The 21809-nt window shown below is 33.5% G+C and overlaps 1 protein-coding gene across 1 annotated transcript; it reads left to right on the forward strand.

Moving 5' to 3' along the window:
- The first annotated feature begins 11003 nt into the window (after nt 1–11003).
- Nucleotides 11004–15353, forward strand: LOC117326099 (apolipoprotein D-like). Its single transcript, XM_033882717.1, has 5 exons — nt 11004–11174; nt 11600–11730; nt 14086–14165; nt 14362–14469; nt 15121–15353. Exons 1-5 carry the CDS (start codon nt 11034–11036, stop codon nt 15255–15257), a joined length of 597 nt encoding a protein of 198 aa, XP_033738608.1. The 5' UTR covers nt 11004–11033; the 3' UTR covers nt 15258–15353.
- Nucleotides 15354–21809: the final 6456 nt, after the last annotated feature.

Here is a 21809-nt window from a genome sequence, read left to right on the forward strand (position 1 = left end):
GTACCTACATGAGTCCATCTGCATATTTTATGATGGAATAAGTACCTACAGGAGTCCATCTGCCGTTCCTACAGTATCCTGTTAACAATGGAGTATATGCTATTAACACCATTATTTTTCTCCGTAGTAAGTCTATCTAAGCTAATACACCACCAAACCTTCATATAATGGCACCACTGTCATTTCCTAGAATGTTTCTTATCCCATTCCTTCCAATTTGTTTTTCAAATACAAGAAAAAACAGCAAAAGTTGAATTTCTATGGACTACGGGTTACTTCTCCAAAATGTCCCTGTGTACTTTTTGTGATCTTTGCATTGCTGAAAATGATAAGCTATTTTCATGAGGGCCCAGAGAAATTTGAAGATCAAAATATGAATAACTTTTGCTGAAGAATATTCCAGAGGATGTATGAACGAGATCAATGCACTAGCTTCGCTTTCAAAGCGTATTCCATCCATGAAGTCCATTATACTTTAAATAACTAGCTGTTTGAAATTCAGAACGAAAAAAACCCTGTTTTTTCATGACTAAATGTCAGAGCCTCACTTAAAAATATACATGGCAGGTTTGTGGTTGTGTTGCAGATAAGGAATCCAAGAACTGTTTCCTCGTCTTCAAACAATATTTCGTTTCCTGCTTGTAAAAGGAGTTAGACTTGCTAACATTGAATTAACCATGTTCTATTGAGTTCTATTGTATTCTATTTGGCTTAAATACGGGTCAATAAACGTGATAGCCATAGGTCGATATACATTGTTTCGCAAATGTTGTAAAATGAATAAAGTTTTTTTTCCATTGTAGTTAGAAGTGATGAAATATGTGATATATTAAAAATTATTAAATTACGAAAAGTATTTAGTCACGATAATGTACATGTAGGTCTTCATATGTTAAAAGATTATCGCTACTTCTGTATGTAAATCATTGCTCTTCTTTGTAATATGCCATTGAACTGTGATATTTTTATTGAAATTTGGAAAGAGAACATTGTTTTACCCTCGTTTGAAATGGGAAATAGACACTCAGATTCAAATTATCGACCAATTTCGATGTTATCTTTTATAGCTGAAGGAATTGAATGAATATATTTAAGTATATTTGCTGATAAAACTTCTTTGATGTATTATTCGTCCCTTTTTAATTGAAATGCATCTCAGTAGAGATAAAGGTATACTAAATATATTGTCTTTGGACCGGCATGCCTTCCACATTATAGCTTTCTGTTGGCGATTCTTGAAAGATCAATCTTTTGGTCTACATAACTTTGTCGTAGTATTGTGCTTATCTTATTAAGTGAGCAATTGTGTATTACCCCCTTTAATACTTTATCATTTCAATTTTGTATGTATTTTTATCTCAAAATATCTATAAACATGTTTAGCTAAAGTTCTATAGTATTTTTGTACTTACCTAAGGACATAATGATTTATGTATACTTGCTTGTTATTCAATCCATTTGACCATAACATCATTTCAATTAAATCTGTAGAAATGAAAATGACAATAGGCACTTACCGTGTGATATTTAATGTATGTACAAAGTTGTCAGCGTATATTTCAGAAATTAATAAAATCATTTAAGAAAAAAATATCAGTGCTGAGTAAGTTAAAATTAGTTAAGAAGATTGTTGAAGGATGTAGGCCTATAAAGCGGTGGTGTTGCCTGTGTTAGAATATGCATGTGAATGATGATTACTCTTTCTCAGATGTAAACAAATTCAAACAAGATCACTTGAAGCAGCTAGAGTTATTACTGGCTTGTCTGCTATTTCGACTAAAGACTCATCTTACCAAGAAACTCAACTGGGCCGTAAACAGAAAGAACAACGATTAAAAAAAACTTTCTTATGTGTAAAGTCCATAATAACTAAGCCCGTCGTATTGAATCTTCCCAAAGTATGCGAATATGTATGTAGATTTAAACATTTTATTCAACGTAACATTGATTCTTTTCACAATTTTTATTTTGTGCGAAAAAAAAGATCAAATGTTTTACATACAAGGCTACGGTATTCATGCAGAAGTTTTAATTATGATTTACATACAAAGTTGATATCATAAATGACCCAACAAATATCGAACATTATTGTTTTTATTGTAATCAAGACTATGGAAAGTTTTGTTTGCCAGTATTTCACGATATTGCGATACATCATTCAATGTCAAAGAAAGCAAGCGATTTGAAGGCCTGTGGTAAAGAGACTTTCCTCTCTCATTGTCTCTTTTCTATATTTTGTTCTTCCTTACTCGATTTTTTTATCTGTACAATTTTTCTGTCTTCCTTGCTCTATTCTCTCTATCTGTACAATTTTTCTGTCTTCTTTACTCTATTTTCTATATCTGTACATTTTCCTGTCTTCCTACCTCTATTTTCTCTATCTGTTCATTTATCTGTCTTCCCTACACTACTCTCTCTATCTGTACATTTTTCTGTCTTCCTTACTCTATTATTTTTCCTCTATCTGCTAATCTTTTTCGTATTCCTTACTCTTTTTTCTCTTTCTGTACATTTTTTTCTCTCTTTTTCACTCTAGTTTCTCTCTCTCTACATTTTTCCTGTCTTCCTTACTCTAGTTACTCCATCTTTATATTGTACTATGTACATGTATTACTACGTATAACTTGTGATAAAACGTGCCTAATCCGATAGTAATAGCTCAATTAGATATGTATGAATCAAGGAAAATGATAAATATGTAATTATAACACATTTAGAGAATAGTTAATGTAAGTTTAATTACCTTGAAATGTGTCCATTTTGTACCAGCACTTAGAGCAATTAAGGATTTTTTTTGCCTTCGGCCATTGTAATGGGCATAATAAGAACATTTTGACTTCACAGAAATGTATGGCTATTCATCTAACACGAACCCGTTCTAGAATATGTTTAATCGCCTTTGTAGTCATCCTATATCCTTTTTTAAATCTTATTTCCTTATGTGATATACAGTCAGACATATTTTATCTTTGTTGACATGCCTAGTGGTCACACTCTCATTTTAGATTGTGACTCAATCCGGATTTTATCCAGATTTTTATGATGTGTGTAGTCAATGGACCAAAAGACGCTTACTCTTTCGAGCACCTGGTCTTATTCTCCTTGAGCTTTTAATGAGTGTCTAAGCAAATCTACATTTGTTCATGTTTATTTCCATGTTTTATCGATGGCTTTGAGTTTGAAGAATACTTTTTTTTTATTATATTGATATTCTTTGTTGTTTTTGAAGCTTTTTAAAAATAAAACACGCATTTAAATACATTACAACACTGAGAAAATCAGTTCAAATATTTTTGTACGTTACGTTATTGATAGCAAATGCTGAATGTTATTAAATATTAGAATATAATGTATGATCAAGATTGCTGCGCGATATTAGCACCTTTACAGAAGAAATTAAAACTTCAGTAAAGCCAAAATTAATTCCACTGCATCATAAGTTGTATCGTCAATTTTCTTAACAAGGAAATGATGTTTATTTTATTCAATAGAAAAATATAGAATTCAAATCATTTAAAGCTGACAGATAATCTATATAGCTACAAATACGCACATATACCACCACAAACTTACATACATGTATGTTTTGTTTTGTTTGTACAGTCCAAATAAATTCTATATAAGTTTAGCTAATTTGATTCTCTACAGGATATTTTGAGAGTTCTCCAGTCATTATACGCAATATATTATATTCATTACCATTTCAAGAACGATAGTGCATCATGATGTTCTGTAATCAAGTATTTATGCCATATCGTCCAATAGTTTCTATACGTTGTATCCATATATAATCATTTTGGGACGAAACGTCTGTTTACATTTTTGCATCATTACGCGCGGGTATTTTCAAATGTCTTTGCCGTCGGTCGCTTAGTGTTCCATCATAGAATATGGCTCTGTACACTAGCATCCGCAATCGGCCCACACCAGCGGAAGGGTTAATGGTTGTTTTTTCAACTACTACCACAATATTACTGTTACTGTATCTGATTGTATTTTCTAGTACTGTTTATATATCACGTGATTGTATTTGTATTCTTTGTGTCTTGATAAAGGGTTGGATTGCCTCAAAAAATTGTCATTTTCCATTGTCTACACTGTTGGAATTATTTCTTTGTCACATATATATAAGAGTGAACTTGAATAAAGTGTTTGTATGTTGAATCGAAGTATGAATTATAAATGATGCGGTTTGCTTGTTTAGATCTCATCTTCATTGTTTTGTGAGGCTGCAAATTGTTCACGCCTGGCTCCCTTTAATAGCGCGGAACTGATGCCGAATTAAGTATAGATTTTGAGGATTGCCAACGAGATCATGTGCAGGACACAAAAGATGAATTGAGAGTAAGATACGGTAAAGTCAAATTTAGTTAATCGTCGTGAGCGAAGCTAACAGCCCAGCAGTTACCAAAATATTTTTATAGAATTATCTGTCTTCCTTACGGAATCGGTTGCTACTATTCATGGTACTGTATATGACACACCAGGCATTTAACCATTCTACGGATACTGTATATGACACACCCAGCATTTTACCATTCCAACGGATACTATTTATGACACACCAAGCGTTTAATCATTCCAACGGATACTATTTATGACACACCCAGCATTGTACCATTCCAACGGATACTATTTATGACACACCAAGCATTTAATCATTCCAACGGATACTATTTATGACACACCAAGCGTTTTACCATTCCAACGGATACTATTTATGACACACCGAGCGTTTTACCATTCCAACGGATACTATTTATGACACACCAAGCGTTTAATCATTCCAATGGATACTATTTATGACACACCAAGCGTTTTACGATTCCAATGGATACTATTTATGACACACCAAGCGTTTTACCATTCCAACGGATACTATTTATGACACACCAAGCGTTTTACCATTCTAACGGATACTATTTATGACACACCAAGCGTTTTACCATCCTAACGGATGCTGTATATGATACACCGAGTGTTTAACCATCCTAACGGATGCTGTACATATATATGAAACACCAAGCGTTTAGGCATCATAGGAGACGACAAAAGAATCTCAAAACATCAAAAAAAGAAATATAACAATCTAGATGGAGACGTCCTATAGCCCAAACATTCAATAAATTTCCTAATATCTATGTATTAGAATCATTAGTTAGGTTTCAAAACAACGCTAGGTATATGTTTAAATTCTGAACCGTGTCTCTATTCAATTGAATTTAAGAGTGACATACAAGGTACTGAATACTAATATAACACTTCCCCGCTTTATGATACTAACAAAGTAAGTTGAGTGACAAACTGACATTTGTTTACATTTTGCGTTGCCATCACCCATTAAATGTTTATCTTTTAGATAATTTGACAATGATAATGCAATCATTGAAGCGACAGGCAGATATACTTGTGTACGTTATATCGCTTTGTATTCGATGACGACAAAATACATAATAATTATGCATCAACTATTCAGCAAATTAAGATATTCATGAAACCATTCTTATTAATGAACAATGGTCACCCACAAGGGCGACGTTTTGATCTATCATTGCAAATGCCACACTGTTGCTTCCAACATGAAATTGGCGAATATCAATAAAAGTAAAATTTCAATACACATCATTAGCACAATATACATGTATCGTATGCACCATGTGTTGTTGAAACGAGGTTGTCGTGGTTTGTTTTTTGTCAAATAAAGTGTTTTTCTTAACTATTATATAAATGTTTTTATTTACATTTCCGGTGTGTGTTCGTTACATAACCTTACTAACGAAAACATGGTTTACAATTGTGTAAACGTCAATTTTGAGGAGTAGAAATACAAGCCGGACCGGTGCAAACATGCGGAATTGGTGTGAATGCGCAAAGAAAAACTTCGTTTCTGTTTTGATTTCCCAAATAAAATACGAATTGAATGTGGTAGAATTAACAAAAATATAACGATAAAGAAATAAAACGTTTGAAACAGATTACAAGAATTGAATAAAAAACGATGTTACTGGGGAACTCTATTTTGTTCATTCCTGTATATGACAACCTTTCCCGCCGAATTGGAATCAGCTGTTTGGCAATTCCATTAATTGTCCTGCTGTTACGTCTATTCGTATAACGCCGGAAAAAGAATGCCGATTTAATTTTAACAATATTACATGAAAAAACACTTGTTACAAAAATGTAAATATAAGGAATAATTTCCTTTTTTTGTCGTTTACTGGTACGTAAACTGCATTTTGTTTTACATATATTTCAACATAATGTGCGTTAATTAGAATATTTGCTAAAAATGCAGTTTATACACCATTAAACGATAAAAATACAATCATTATTCCTCAAATAAATAAATATATATACTATATAAATCTGACGTTCAATGATTAATGAACAAAGTTACTCCACACGGCCCTATTTCTTTTTTTCTGATTGCTTCGTAAAGTCAGCTATTTCGTTAACGGTTGCGGTTTCATTTTGCATTTATTTTACGCATGTAGATGAAGGATAAGTGTGAGAAACAAAAACAAAAACAAAAAAACAAAAAAGGAGAATACTTAGTTTTAGAAAAGATCATCCTCATGTGTTAGGCGCACCAATACAGCATTGTGTTCTTGACCTTAAAATCTAATCAGGTACATGTCCGACATATGGGATATATATTTCAAAGTATGTGACGTTATGTGATCAGTAATTGATTCGCATAATGGCCTATATATGATATATTAATTGATTATACAATTGTAAGATCTGTCATTCAAAGTTAAACGCGTATTTGGCATAGGTCCAAAATATGCATTAACTGGACATTTACACAACGCACAAACATTCGATGGAACATTTTCTTGTGGTCAATATGATAAATATTTTAACAACGGAAATGCAAATTTAGTAAAAGACAATCAGTTTGATATATATCGAGTTAAAATAAATTCGTTAAAAAGAAAATGTGCCTGTACAAGTAATTTAGATTGAGGATATTAGTTTAGAATCAATTCAGGGAACTATTAAAAAAAGGGTACTATATAAATGAATTAACATTATTATTTTGATTTATATAGCAGCTTCACATGCACATCAGACAAATACACCAACAATACAGGACAGTCACTTCATTTCTCGGTTATAATATTTCTCTCTTGTTCCAGTCGGAACTCGCGCAAACATTCCTTGCAATCATTATACGGAAAACACTTCTATACATATATACATCTATATACATTACATAGTTCTTTTGCGCTGCATTTGGTGACCGCTCATATAGCGGAATTGAATCGCCCGCGAGTATTACGAATTATACAGTATATAGCTCAATCCAAAGTAATGCCACATTCTGAAAGGAAAAGGAGTTAAATAGAAACCAAAATGGACACCAGGAAGCATTGACAACAAACATGAAAATAGTAATAAGACTTGCCTATAAAAATCATCTTAATTCTATGCACTAACTGGTACATCACTTATTCAGGTGTCTCCCTGACACCAAATCCGGGAAGAAAAATGTTAAATACAACCAATTTAATAAATCAAGGTTCATCGACATTTTACACGATATACTGAGATACTGGAAGTGAATATACATTGATTAAAAAGTACGATAAAGGGTCGGATCAACTGTATCATTTAAGAAATGTACGAAGGTTCATTTATTTACTGTTCTGTAACGGTAGTTAGTGTTTTACATTATAAGCATTGGCGCTACTTCGTTTTAATTAACTTTTGCTCTAAAATTTAAGAACGTCAAAATTAGGACGTTTGCAGAAGCTTTTATCTAAGGCTTTGTTTTAGGTAACATAACTACAATAAGCAGCATATAAGTTTCTCTTCTCCAGAATAGAGACAAAATTACGGATTATAAGTTGTATGGTCGAATGGCCACAGCGGTAAAATACTTTTTAACCTTTAACCTAGTTAGTATGCTTGAAACATATTTTATTGCCAAATGGAGACAAAGCATTAGATTAGTTTTTTTCAGCTTAGAGACTCCCTCTTCCATCACGCAAATACATTACATGAAAACATTAAGATAAGCATAAATATGTAGAATATTTGACATAGTCCCAAGTATGCAAGAAAGAGTACAAGAATGCACATCACTTGGTGTATAAATATGTCCAGGTACATTTTGGTTTCTAAGTCAATCAGACAAAATCATGGATTTAGGTCATAAATCATAGTATCGTTCTTACTGTTACGGTAGTTAGTAACTATCTAATATCTACATAAACTATCATTTAATCAATCATTGAACAGGATAAATTGTAAATATTGACTGTTGTGTACCTTAAGTTTTTCTAAAATGAGACCGTCTCCATAGCTTCGTTAGACTCATTTCTTATCAATTTTGAAATAAAGACAAAAAATTCTGTTCGGTTATTCAAACGTTTGTAAATCGATCTGGCTATGTCTATGTATTATATAACATTCTACCATGTTTGCTATGTAACGCCGGTTTTGATTGGTTTAAAACCATGTATTATTTTCCAATAACCCACGCTCGTGCCAATAATACACGGGCGTGAGTCACGGCTATCACAATTTTAAATATCTAATATTCACCCGTTTCTTAAAAGGTTACTATAGCCAAGTGGGCTAATGGGTATTTTATCTTTTTTTTTTTAATTTTCAAAATCAATGCCATATGATTGATGCTCTTGATCGTAGTACTGTATTGCCTGCATGTATATTTCATCAACAAATAATACAATAATCAAGAAATAAGGTTTTCCCGGGGTTTCTTTGCTGTTTTTCTATTAGAAAGAGGTCGATCTCAGAACTAAACAGTACATGGTAGAATAGAAATAATCAACTTTGACTCGTGTATTGTTGCAGGATATACAACTCGGACTCGGATATTTTGCAATTTTAATTAATAACTCAGGCCGCAATCGTTAATTATTTCTTAAATAACTTTAGTAATATACCAATATTTGACTTCTTACAGTGTATATTGTCTATGATATAAACTTTAATAACTATATGCCAATATGTCAACTTTAGTAATATACCAATATTTAGTCTATGTATTATATAACAAAAACTTTAGTAATATACCAATATTTGACTTCTTACAGTGTATATTGTCTATGATATAAACTTTAATAACTATATGTCAATCATGTTCATTAAAAAAAAGGTATCAATAATTTGTATGTAAATTGTGGGTACCCGTATGACATCCGAAACTGTGTAGTGTACATATATGTATCTTTATATTATATCACAAATTTAAATGCTGCCGTTGTATGTATGTAGAAATTAAACAAGTTAGTTCTATATGTTAAATTAAAACGTACGATTACCATAAGAAAAGGTAAATACTTTTGTGCGAGTTTTATAAAAACATATATTAAATCCTAATTAACTTGTGCGGAATATACCCCTTTAATTTGCTCTCCCTTACAAATTCTACAATACTTTAATTCATGAAGCAGATATTCATAAAACAAATAAAAATTTCATCATAAAAAAAGAGACAATTTATCCATCAGATTTATAAACCTATTTGTATTAACGTTTTGACCTCTTTCATAGTATACAGCTTTATTATGGAATACTCCTCATACACATGTTAACATAAACAGGCTTTTACTGAAGAAGAAGGAGATAATCTGTGCATCGAAAAAGCGCAAGAATGTTGACGTCGGATCCGATTTAAAACAGGACTACGCCACTGTGAAGAGGCTGCTCAAGGCAATCATTGTCGAATGAGTATTTTATCAAAACTTTCAATGTACATTGAAGAATTATAAATAACCATCTTTTAATCCTAAAGACCATGAACGTTTTTGCAATGTCACATTTTCAGGAAATGATGTCAGAAAGATAATGATGTTTTGATGGAGTTTTAATCCTCGATCAACTTTTAATACACCTTTTGTGAGACCTTTGAACAACTGCTCCAGTTCTTCTTCATTTGCAGCATTTGCTAGCTAACCGAAAAATCCCAAAAAATCAATACGTTGAATCGAAAGCACCGTTCCGATTGGTCAAAAACTAATTGGCATCTTCAGCAGTTACGATATAATCAGTGGCGATATAAAGTTATTAATTCATGACATTTCACTGATAGAAATATAATAGACGATGCTTTTAAGTCCTTTCTGGACCAAATATTTTCACTAATGCTTTGTTTACGTAATTTTGCTATATGATTTGAGTTAATTTATTTCAGCATACTGTACTTATTGCTTGTCAATTTCTATTAATGCTATTAGCTAGTTGAGAATATCAGTGTGTTTGATCTATCGTTCGTTCTCCTTTCAGTTTACCATTGTCAACGTTACTTACAAATACAAGTATTGACTTAATTGTTAGTTTCCTATAATTGCCTTTTAGCAAAGTATGTTAGTCACGTAATAGCTGAACTCTACCCATGTAATTTATATAAACTATCTTGTCTCAAATTAACCGATAGGGTCACGTGGGCATACCTGACAACAAGCTATATGATAAAGTTAAAAAGCTTCGTCAGTTTCTCTGTCTAACGATATTATCAAAATCGTGATTTTAATATGTCACAATGTCTTTAACTTTACGGGAAAGGTAACTCTATTGATGTAAGTGTGATTCATATATGGGGATTAATGATTTGAGACGATTTTAATGAATATTCAGATGTTCAATTTATGGATGTCAAGTTCCACTGTTTTGGCTTAATCTTTGTTAAACGAAAATAGCAAGAAAGTAGTTCCAGTGTGGTTTTTCTTCGGGTACTCCGGCTTTCCTCCACCTCCAAAACCTGGCACGTCCTTAAATGACCCTGGATGTTAATAGGACGTTAAACAAAAACAAACCAAACAAACCAAAAGTTCCACTGTTTTTTTTTGTTACGAGCATGCGTTCATATGTAATATTTAACTACTTATAACATGAAATATACCTCAATTTTAAAACCCCAGCCAGAATCTTGAAACTTTTCCCAATGCGCTGTATACCTTATTTTACATGACGGAACTATTTTTGCTTCAGGCGATTGGCGTGAGTATATAAACACAACGTGTTGTGAGATTCCGATATTTGTAAACACGACGAAGAAGATGTCTGTCCGCGTGTGTGTTCTGATCATCCTGGGGGCCGCGTCAGTGGCGATAGCAACTGATCTTACCAGGGCCTTTTTCACACCTCGAGATACGCCATGTCCATCCATCCCGGCCATTGGCGATTTCAATGTTTCCAGGGTAAGTCATGTTTGGTCATTTTCTAACACAGTATAAATTTCACTAACGTTTTATCTTCATCTTAGCTCAAACACCATCGACTCAAATGAGGTAAATTTGTATTCTCTTTTATGACTTAGCCTATCTAAACTTACGATATGTTTTCTAAATATTCATATTCTTCTCATCATCGTGTAAACGATACCATTTCAGAAACTCTGTAAACATATTTTACTTTGCTTCATTAAAAGTTCAGCTCATAACTGAATTGAAACAGGTTATCACAAAGGAAACTTAGTGCATACGTTCCCTAAAATAAAAAAAAGTATACATATTTGTTAAATCGAATGCTTTCAGTGCTAAAATCGCTAAAATAAGATTATCATAAAAAATTGGTACATTTGAAGATAACAGAAAAAATGCACACACTTTCATTGTATTCACAGTATGCTGGAACTTGGTACGAGAACAAACGATTCACGTTCGCCTTCCAAGAGAATACAAAATGTGTAAGGATCAAATTCTTTGAAAGAGATGACGGTGGATTCAATATCATCTTCTACAGGCAATTGATATGGTGAATATTTATGTACAATATTGTAATTCTTCTTACAAATTACATATATTAATATATTGGACAAAAGTGTTGAAAGTGGCAAAATGATCGACCTCATTTTCTTATGAACTAAACGTACTAAAACTTAATAAAACGCACTTATAGCCGCCGTGTGAAGATTTAGTTGCCAGATATTCACACAAGATAGTCTGATTAATTTCTTCATTGTAATTTGTATATTTGACTGGAATACCGCTTCTATGATAAATTGCGATATTTATTTCTTTAAGCAGAATTTTGGACAATAGAGTTTTCTATGGTTATGTGTTTCCGGCACATTTGTTTGTATATCGCAGTATTAATAAATGTCATTTCTTGAAAAGAACCGATTACTTCCATGACAAGAAATATTACTACAACATGGTCGGTTCTTTTTCAAATTTCCTATCATGGTGATTTAAATAATTCTTTGATACTTTCATGTTTTTCATGATTTCATGAATGTTGACGCAAGGAAAATATGGGAAGCTCTTTTTTTGGTTATATATATTCCATTAAAAATAGAGTTAGATTATTAATACAATCTAATTAAAATTAGACTTGTAATTTCCGCTCCTCTTGCAGAGATGACCTCCAGCGGGGTATTGCTACATCTTCTTTTTCGTAGAGGAGCAGATATTACAAGTCTAACCTAATTAGATTAATTGTTAGTCAGTAACTTACCAATGATTCCGTGGAGTCAATGACGCCTTCGGGATTCCACAATTGATCAAGATCATACAGTTTACGGAAACATGTAAAATATTTTATTGCCCATGTTGCTTTAATGGGGGGCAGGGGGTAGGGTGTTCGTGTGTTTCAATTTCCAGATCGGCTCAATTTTGACAAAAGGTTATGATATGTTTGGAATATTATTATGATGTATTGATATATTGAAAACAAAACCAACTGAAAAAAATGACCTCTAGTAAAAAAGTAGGTCACAGTGACCGAATTTTATAAATGCCAATTACATATTGTATGTCAAATATATAGTCTATTTTGTGCCTTAATAAACATAGGAACAGTATAACCATTAGCCTGGTATAACGCAACCAACTGCCTCATCAAGTTGTCGCACCTGTGTTGATGACACATTGTCCGCACAAATGTGTGATACAATCGCACATCGTACATTTATGCGGTTTCCTAAGATTGGACGATCATTATAGCGAAATGTCAAAAATACGGAATGTTTCGTATCAAGGGCGAATTTATAGGTTATAATCACAATTTAGATTGTGAATTAAATCTAAGTACGTGTTTGGATGAAAAGGAAAATGAAGTTTTAGTTATCTACAATACATATACAGGTAAATATTACACAGCGTCTATTTTATCTTTACGTATATATTTAACATCGGTATGTGTTAAAGAATGTACATATCTGTAGTCGCAGGAAAGTATTTCCTTCCTCCGTTTGGAGAACAAAAATGATTTTTGCACGACTGAAGAAAACAAATTAAAGTCAGTTCCTTGCTTTCTACAGGTAAAAACAGGTAAACAGACAGGTAAATTCAGGTTCATTTACAATAGATTATAATCCTTGCACCAACATCCCTAACTGGCCTCTCCGTAAGTTTAAATCCTACTGCGGTTCAAGGAATAATCGCAGAGTAAACGAATTCAATCTTATATTATTTATATATCAACACAACAAGGTTTGCATTATATAATTTTGTCGTTTGCTTCCTAGTTAATTATGTTGGCACTTGTATATATATTCAATATTCGATATGGTTTCTCTATATAAATCCCGACATTTCAAGCCTTGAGAGTGATAATGAATAAAACCGTGGACCGAAGCCCAGTTTGTCACAAACCTGCTGTCATCTAGCTATAAAATGAAAATAAAAACATTTAATTTTCTAAAATAGAATCTAAGATGTTATCAAAATCTTTCCGAACGTTTTAACATTATTCGCAATTCCTAAATTATATCAACCAGAACAGCTATACCACACACCACTTTTCAATCCTCCATCGTCCGCACATTCATCTGCACGATACAATCGCACATTTATTTTTATCGAGCATAAACCGTACATGCATCGTGGATACATCGTGGATACATCGTGCATACATCGTGCATACATAGTGTATACATCGTGCATACATCGTGCATACATCGTGCATACATTGCACATCATCAATATCGATGTATCAGTATTGTATCGACCGTTAAGGCCCCGTGGGCCGCTTTTTCTATTCCTTTCGGGTTGTATCAATTGACCTAACTTCATTGTTGATCATTTAACACATATGAATATATTTTGTCTATACTGTCTTTTGATTTTTTAATCTTCACTTTTCTTAATGGAATATCAAATATTTCAGGCCAAGACCAGTGGAGATCAGAACGAGGCTCGTTCTTGAGCCTACTTTATCACCGGGGACGTTTGACGCTAAAACTAAAAGTATTAAGTTGGATTTATTTATAATCAAAAGCTTTGATGTCGATATTTCTTAAAGAATATCTTTTACGCAGTTGTAAGCAATGTACAAAACAAGCAAACGTATTCGTTTCAAAATATACATGGCATTTTATAAAATTGAATTATTATGGAATTTCGATGAAATCATGTAATATTTTGACAATAATTTTCAATGCAGTTGGCGACAACTGGGTGTATGCGGGGACCTATGTTGTGGTAGTCGCTGGTTATACTGACGCCACAATGGTTTATTCATGCCAAGACCTTTGGTTTGAGACAGCACTTGGTAAGTATAAAAACTCACATAAAAAATCATACATTTCATTTTAAAAAGCTTTCAAAATAACACACATAATTAGTGTTTATTCCGCGATCAGCTTATGTATGTATACGACCTAGGCGTGTAAATTGTGTTTGGTTAGATGGTATCTCTCTTGTGTGTATATTTGTGTGTCACTTTACGTTAGAATATTAAGAAAGATATTCATTAAAGATGAAGTCCCACAAAATTTATTCTCCGGGATAGGATTCAAAATGTGGCTAATCTAATTCCTCACTGTCATTATTAAAAATGCTACAACTCCGACAGCATATTCAATGCTTCTCATTAAAACGACATATGCATTATAGACTTTCTCGTAATACAGTTCATCAGTTTTCAACTTTAGATTTATAAATACATTTAGAAGCTCAAACATTTGGAGGGTGGCAATAACGTTAAGTAAGTAACCTTTTTATTGAATATAACAGACAGATCTTGCTGCTTTTTCAACTTTTGATAATCAGCACCTTAATAGTATCGAAAGTTGATACAGTCAAATCTGTCGTTTATAAAATTTTTCGAAGGGGGGGGGGGTTAACATATGCCAAGTGGACACTACGGCAGCAGGTTACACTGTAGTTGAACGTTACTGCAAAAACATATTCCATATTTCAGAGGCTGCATGGATTATGACACGTGACAGAGGGGTATTGACCTCAGCCGATGAGACTTCCTTGTCTAATACAGCAACGTCATTAGGCATCAACTTCAGCAAATTTTCGAGTACCAGCCAGAGCGATTGTATTGCTTAAACAGTATGATAATCACGTGATTAAACGTCAGTCTTAGTCAAAACAAACAACCTGTAAATGTTTTATCATACTTGCAATAAAATTCATAGATATATATTTTTCTATTCATGTTTTCAATAGTAGTATTCATATATTATCAAGTTAAGGAAGATATGGTTTAATGATGAACTTGGAATCTTTGGAAGTATTTGCCTATATAACTCCAAAGGAAACCCGATTTCAACCTTGGTACAATAAGATTGCAAAGCTCTGAGATAAAAATGACAATGTGCATTAGTTCTGAACTGAGAGTTGCAATATAAATATAAACATTGTACATCATCATCCTTCTCACTGTCAAGCATGTGAATGATTGGTCCGTAATTCGTCTTAAAAAACTGGGCCTTAACGGTCATCTGACTAAATTATTAGTGATTGTGTACTTCATTGAATATCCAATAGAAAGTGGCAATATGTGCCTTAATCGCTGATTGGCATTGAAGTTTATGTTGAGAAGTTGTTTGAAGTTCTGTAATCTTAAAAGGAGGTCAAGGTTATTCACTTGAACAAACTTGGTAGCCCTTCACCCTAGAATGCTACAGATACAATATCAACTCCCTGGCACTCTTGGTTATTGAGAAGTTGTTTAAACATTAAAGGCTATTTAACCGTTGTGACCTTGAATATAGGTCAAGGTCATTCATTTAAACAAACATGGAAGTCCTTTGCCCCAGCATGGTACAGGCCAAATATCAAGTCCCTGGGCCTTTTGGTTACTGAGAAGAGGTCAGTTTAACATTTCAGCCTATTAGACCCCTTTAACCCTGAAAGAAGGTCAAGGCTATTCATTTGAACAAACTTGATAGCTCTTCAACCCAGCATGCTACAGGCCTAATATCAAGTCCTTGACACTCTTGGTTATTGACAAGAAGTTGTTTTAACATTTCAGCCTATTTGACCCATGTGACCTCGAATGAAGGTCAAGGTCATTCATTTGAACAAACTTGATAGCCCTTTAACCCAGCATGCTACAGGTCTAATATCAAGTCCCTGAGCCTCTTGGTTATTGACAAGAAGTTGTTTTAACATTTCAGCCTATTTGACCTATGTGACCTTGAATGAAGATCAAGGTCATTCATTTGAACAAACTTGATAACCCTTCAACCTTGCATGCTACAGGCCTACTATCAAGTCCTTAGCACTCTTGGTTATTGAGAAGAAGTTGTTTAAAAGATTTTAGCCTATTTGATCCACGTGACCTTGAACTTTGTAGCCCTTCATCCCAGCATGCTACAGGCCTAATATCAAGTCAGTCTTAGCACTCTTGGTTATTGAGAAGAAGTTGTTTAAACGATTTAAGCCTATTTGATCCATGTGACCTTGAATGAAGGTTAAGGTCATTCATTTGAACAAACTTGGTAGCCCTTCACCCCAGCATCCTACAGACCCAATATCAACTCCCTGGGCTCTTGGTTATTGGGGAAAAGTTGTTTAAAAGATTTTAGCCTATTTGACCCATGTGACCTTGAACTTTGTAGCCCTTCATCCCAGCATGCTAAAGACCTAATATCAAGTTCCTGGCATTCTTGGTTATTGAGAAGATGTCAATTAAACATTTTAGCCTATTTGACCCCTTTGACCCTGAATGAAGGGCAAGGTCATTCATTTGAACAAACTGAGTAGCACTTTACCAAAGCATACTACAGGACCAATATCAAGTCCCTTGGCCTCTTGGTTATTGAGAAGAAGTTGTATTATCATTTCAGCCTATTTGACCCATGTGACCTTGAATGAAGGTCAAGGTCATCCATTTGAACAAACTTCAGGCCCCTTGGGTCAAATAACCTAAAAATAGAAAAATAGAAAAATGAAAAATAAAAGTAGGGTAACCCTGGTTATCAAGCAAGCTTAACTAGTTTTGCAAAAAGAGTAGTGTTTACAGACCAGGATTAAATGAATAAATGCAGACACTACCACAAACATTTCATGAATTCTCACAGTAATTCGGACTCAGCATTCTGCTTATCATTTTAAATAATGCAAAGGTCGCCAATTACGACATACACAACTAGACTAAAGACGAACTGATAACAGGAATGTGTTGTAGATTTTCGAAGGTTGTCCAAATTCAGCTGTTTCTTGTAAGTGAAACGTTTGGAAGCAACTGGTTTGAAATAACGGTTAAAAATGAGAGCGGTACTTTTGTATCGAAAGTACGCAGATAGGTTTGCGAGGACATACTTATTGTGAAGAATATAACTGATGTAAATAGCATCTTCAATGTTGTTGGCAAAGTCAACTCTAAAAACTGCCGAGTTCCTGAAGCATTGTAGTTTTTTTTATACGGGTAGGTTTAAAATGTCTTATTTGTGCTATACTATCAACAGTTTAACGACCTCTCCATACCAATTTCCAAATATGAACAGGAACAGGTTTAGTTGAATCTCCCTGTTGTTTGCATTGTACGTAACACTGACAATGTAGACGAATACAAATTATCTCACATGCTGGACACCCAATGGACTCTGTAACGTCATTATATGTACGAGCTCAACAATGTATCCTGTTGTCATTTTCTAGTGTTTATATCAATGACCACGGCTACATCGTCTCTGAGAAGTGAACACATACATCACATTAGTTTACATGCTGGGGAGGATTAGTTCCTTCCGAATCCAAGCGGCCTTTGCAACCATATGGCACAATACTGCCAATAAACATCATACCATCTTCCTCTGGTTGTCTATGGTATGGTGTACTCAGTGTGGAGTTATGGCTTGAGGCAAAAATATAGTGCTTGAATTTCATAATTAGGTATGTATCAGAAAAAATAATCTGCTGTGCTACATGTAAATTAGTGCTTATTTGGTAAATTGGTGAAAAATTCTAAATTAGTAGAAAATATGAAAAACTAGGGCATTCGTGTCTCCCAGTGGTAGCTGTCCCGTAGTTTCACCAACATATTAAATACCACAGGACCTAGTTTTGCAATTTAGGAATTCAAAGCTTACAGAATTATTTTCTGTTCGATACTGACCTAGTAAATGTAACATTTCAGTTTTAAATGTATACAGAAAAAATCCATAGCAACACATGTAGGAGAATCTATTTATTCATCCATCCTGTATGTCTGTCCGATACAAATAATGACATCGGTTACATTTTTTTTACACTTTCTTTCTTAGTCTTTGCTGAATGAAACGCATAGGATCTACAATATGTTCCCATGAAGACATTGCTTGTTTTAATTGATTTAACTGTATAATACAAATGAGAAAAACGGATGAAAAATTATTTTACCATAAATATTACACAAGGAATATAATAACTATGTCTTGAAAAGCTGTAGGTAATTATAATCGGTACGATAAGAATGAGTCGTTTCCCTGAAAATTTTGTCACGTAAATATAATTTACCCTATGATTCTTATCAAAGAGATTCAACAATTTACCAACCTGTTTTTCTCAACTATTTGATATTTTTGGCATTGCCGAAGCTGACAATTTCCTATCCTTAAAGATTAAATGTGAACATAAGAAAGTGAAAGAAAGAGAATATTTGTTCGGGAACACAATCCTCTGTTGGATGAAGTTTTGTTTTCATACACTACTTATTGTATCAAAGAGCTTCTATGAGACATCGCAATGTCCTTCAATTTTACATACATGTTCACGATGTGTCAACTTTATAACTAAGCGCTTCCATGTCGTTAAACAGTGTAGGACGTAGATTCAAGGAAACTAGAGAATCTTCAAGGTTAGTCGCTAACCCGAATCTTTACCTACAACTACAATGCAAGCTGAATCGCAAGCATAGTGATTTCAATTTCTTTACTGTTAATTTTCCATTTCTGAATAGTAGCATGTATGTCCCAGTTGATTTGATATTCAGGGACATGTATCCATTATCACGATTTTCATGACAGAAAATTAACATCATAACGATCTGAGAGATGTAGTTGAGGATGGCGAATATATATCTTCGACATTACCTTATTTGGAACAATTTTGTTTCCTAGTGTGACGTAATGTCAGGCATTCTAGGTGTTTGCTTACATACCTTGTGGTTCTGCTTTCGTATTTCCTGTTCTTTCCTGATAAGGTATGTTGGCATGAATGCTGTTAAAGGAGCATTTTACTCGAATGTATATTGCAAAAATGAGCATTTACAGAATATTTTACTAGTTATTTAGGTTTAAGACAGGTGAGTTTTATTTAACGTTTGATCATGCTTTCTGAGGACATGTATAGACGCTTTAAGATAAACCCGCCGTACCAATTGTACATGCAAACGAAATTACTGAAACGCCTACGACTACTACCAGGTGTTGTCGCCAATGAAAAGTAAAAAAAAAAAAAAAAAAAAAAAATCTATCCACATTTACTATATTTAAAGAAAATTTAGGCCTTGTAAAAAACAGTCCCGAAAGCGTGAATGAAGAGACGAAATGAATCCTTCTGAGAGTCGCCGCTATTTTGTAATTCATTAAGAAACAGTATATTAAAAATATCTACTTATCTATTTCTCATTAATGAAATACAGGTTCTAAAATCTTAACCGCTAAAGTAATCAGTCTAATTTTGGACAGTCACTAAAATTAAACGAGAGCAAAAACGCAATGTTTTAAACTCGGTAAAATAACCATAAGTTAGTTCCACTTTTTATTATTTGCGTTCGGGTTTATTAAAAAAGCTTAAAATATTCACTCGGTATACATAAAGACCTGTCAATAAACTAAAGCATTACTTGCAGCACCTGAAGGGATAATTGATACTTTAGTCCATGATTTTTTAATCGGTCAGAAAGTTATCCGGTTTTTCAATATTTCAGATTTTGTAAGTCACAAAACATTCACTAATTGCACTCACTGTACAAGAATTATCGGCTAAAAGTCAAACACGATGGTATTTTAGTTCCATTGGAATCAATTCAAAGCCATCATTCAAATAATATTGAATCAGAATGCTACTTCATTGTTGCATATCGATATTGTTAAATTAAGGCACAGAGAATCAAATATATACATGTACATCACTTGATGCACGTGCTCATCTAAGTCTGCTTTTGTCAATTTCGCTTACAACTGATCTCTTCAGAGCAATATCCGATGCAAGGTCACGTGACCGTTCCTGATACATACAACAGTAATTTTGTTTTGCCATTTCTGATTGTTGGAAGCAGATAACATATTTACCTAGTAAGGTAATACTGACCGCTTCTTCCTGTCCCCCCCCCCCCCCCCCCCCCCCCCCCCCCCCAAAAAAAAAACCAGCAAAAAACTAAATGGACATATCTGTGTCACCAATGTTTCTGGATGCTTGAAACACGCGTTTCGGCAACCTGTGCATAGCGTAAACATTAAAAAATATTTTTTTTTTTTTTTAAAAGATAATGTTGATTACTTGAATTGTATTAGTTTTATTCAGGAATAGTTCTCTACAATATGACAAATAAAATCAGTTAGGTTTTAGGCAGAAAATATGATCTCATGCTACTTGTCTGAATTTCATATTTCCCGATGCTTCGGTTTTGGAAATATGAAATTCACCTGTCTTAAACCTTAATAACTAATAACATATTCTGTAATTGGTTTAATGGTTAAATGGTGTCAAATTAGATTCATAAGATCAAGCCATATTGATCCGACCAAATTCCTATGCAAGAGATTAAAAACAACCTCTTGTTTATTATATTTATAGATTTTACTTTATACCACAAATTACCTAAAATTCCTTTTTTTTCTTAAAAGTTTCTTTTATATTAAATTCATGGTCATTATCTTTCTTATTTTTCTTCAAATTTTGACACACTTGTTTGTTTTTAACCGACCCTTTCAAGTACATTCCAGGAGACAAAATAGGAACTGGTCGATAAGGGAAATAATATCGTCCTCTTTAAAAGAAAATATGTCATATGCTTTTTACTATGTTGGGTAAATCCCAACGGTAACTATGTACTGCGTGTCTTCGGCAGTATGCTTCAGTGAGGTAGCACTATAAATCGGCAAAAGTTCCGACTATCACAAGGAGACTTAACAAGAACATACCGCAGCATCCCAAAACACACATACGCACTCACCACACGCATGTATGTCGCACGCACGGGATGCCGTCCTTAAATGGCCTTAGCTGTTAATAGGACGTTCAATAAAATAAACCAAACCAAACTATATACTGAAGAGACTTCATCTACAGGATATCACATAGAAACATACAGTCATTATATACATTGTAACAAGATATCTATAATTATATTTTATCGCTATCTCGAACTCTCAAAGCTCGAATACTCTGCGTAACTCGAAGTAAACTTTCAGTATCAACAGTAAAACAATATGTAAATTATAATCGGTTACATCGAATGTTCGGAATGTCTCGAAGTTTATTCATGAATAATCACGTGACTCTCGTTTCGCAGGACTATATATAAGCACTTGCTCGGCATTTTGGGCAAGTGATACCTGTATCTGTTTTTTCGCATTTCTGCTTACTTATTATTTTGACAAAGCGGTACAGGAGACAAAATATTACGCGTAATATTTTGTCTCCTGTACCGCTTTGTCAAAATAATAA

Source organism: Pecten maximus, chromosome 4 (genome assembly GCF_902652985.1).
Source record: "Pecten maximus chromosome 4, xPecMax1.1, whole genome shotgun sequence".
NCBI classification, from domain to species: Eukaryota; Metazoa; Mollusca; class Bivalvia; order Pectinida; family Pectinidae; genus Pecten; species Pecten maximus.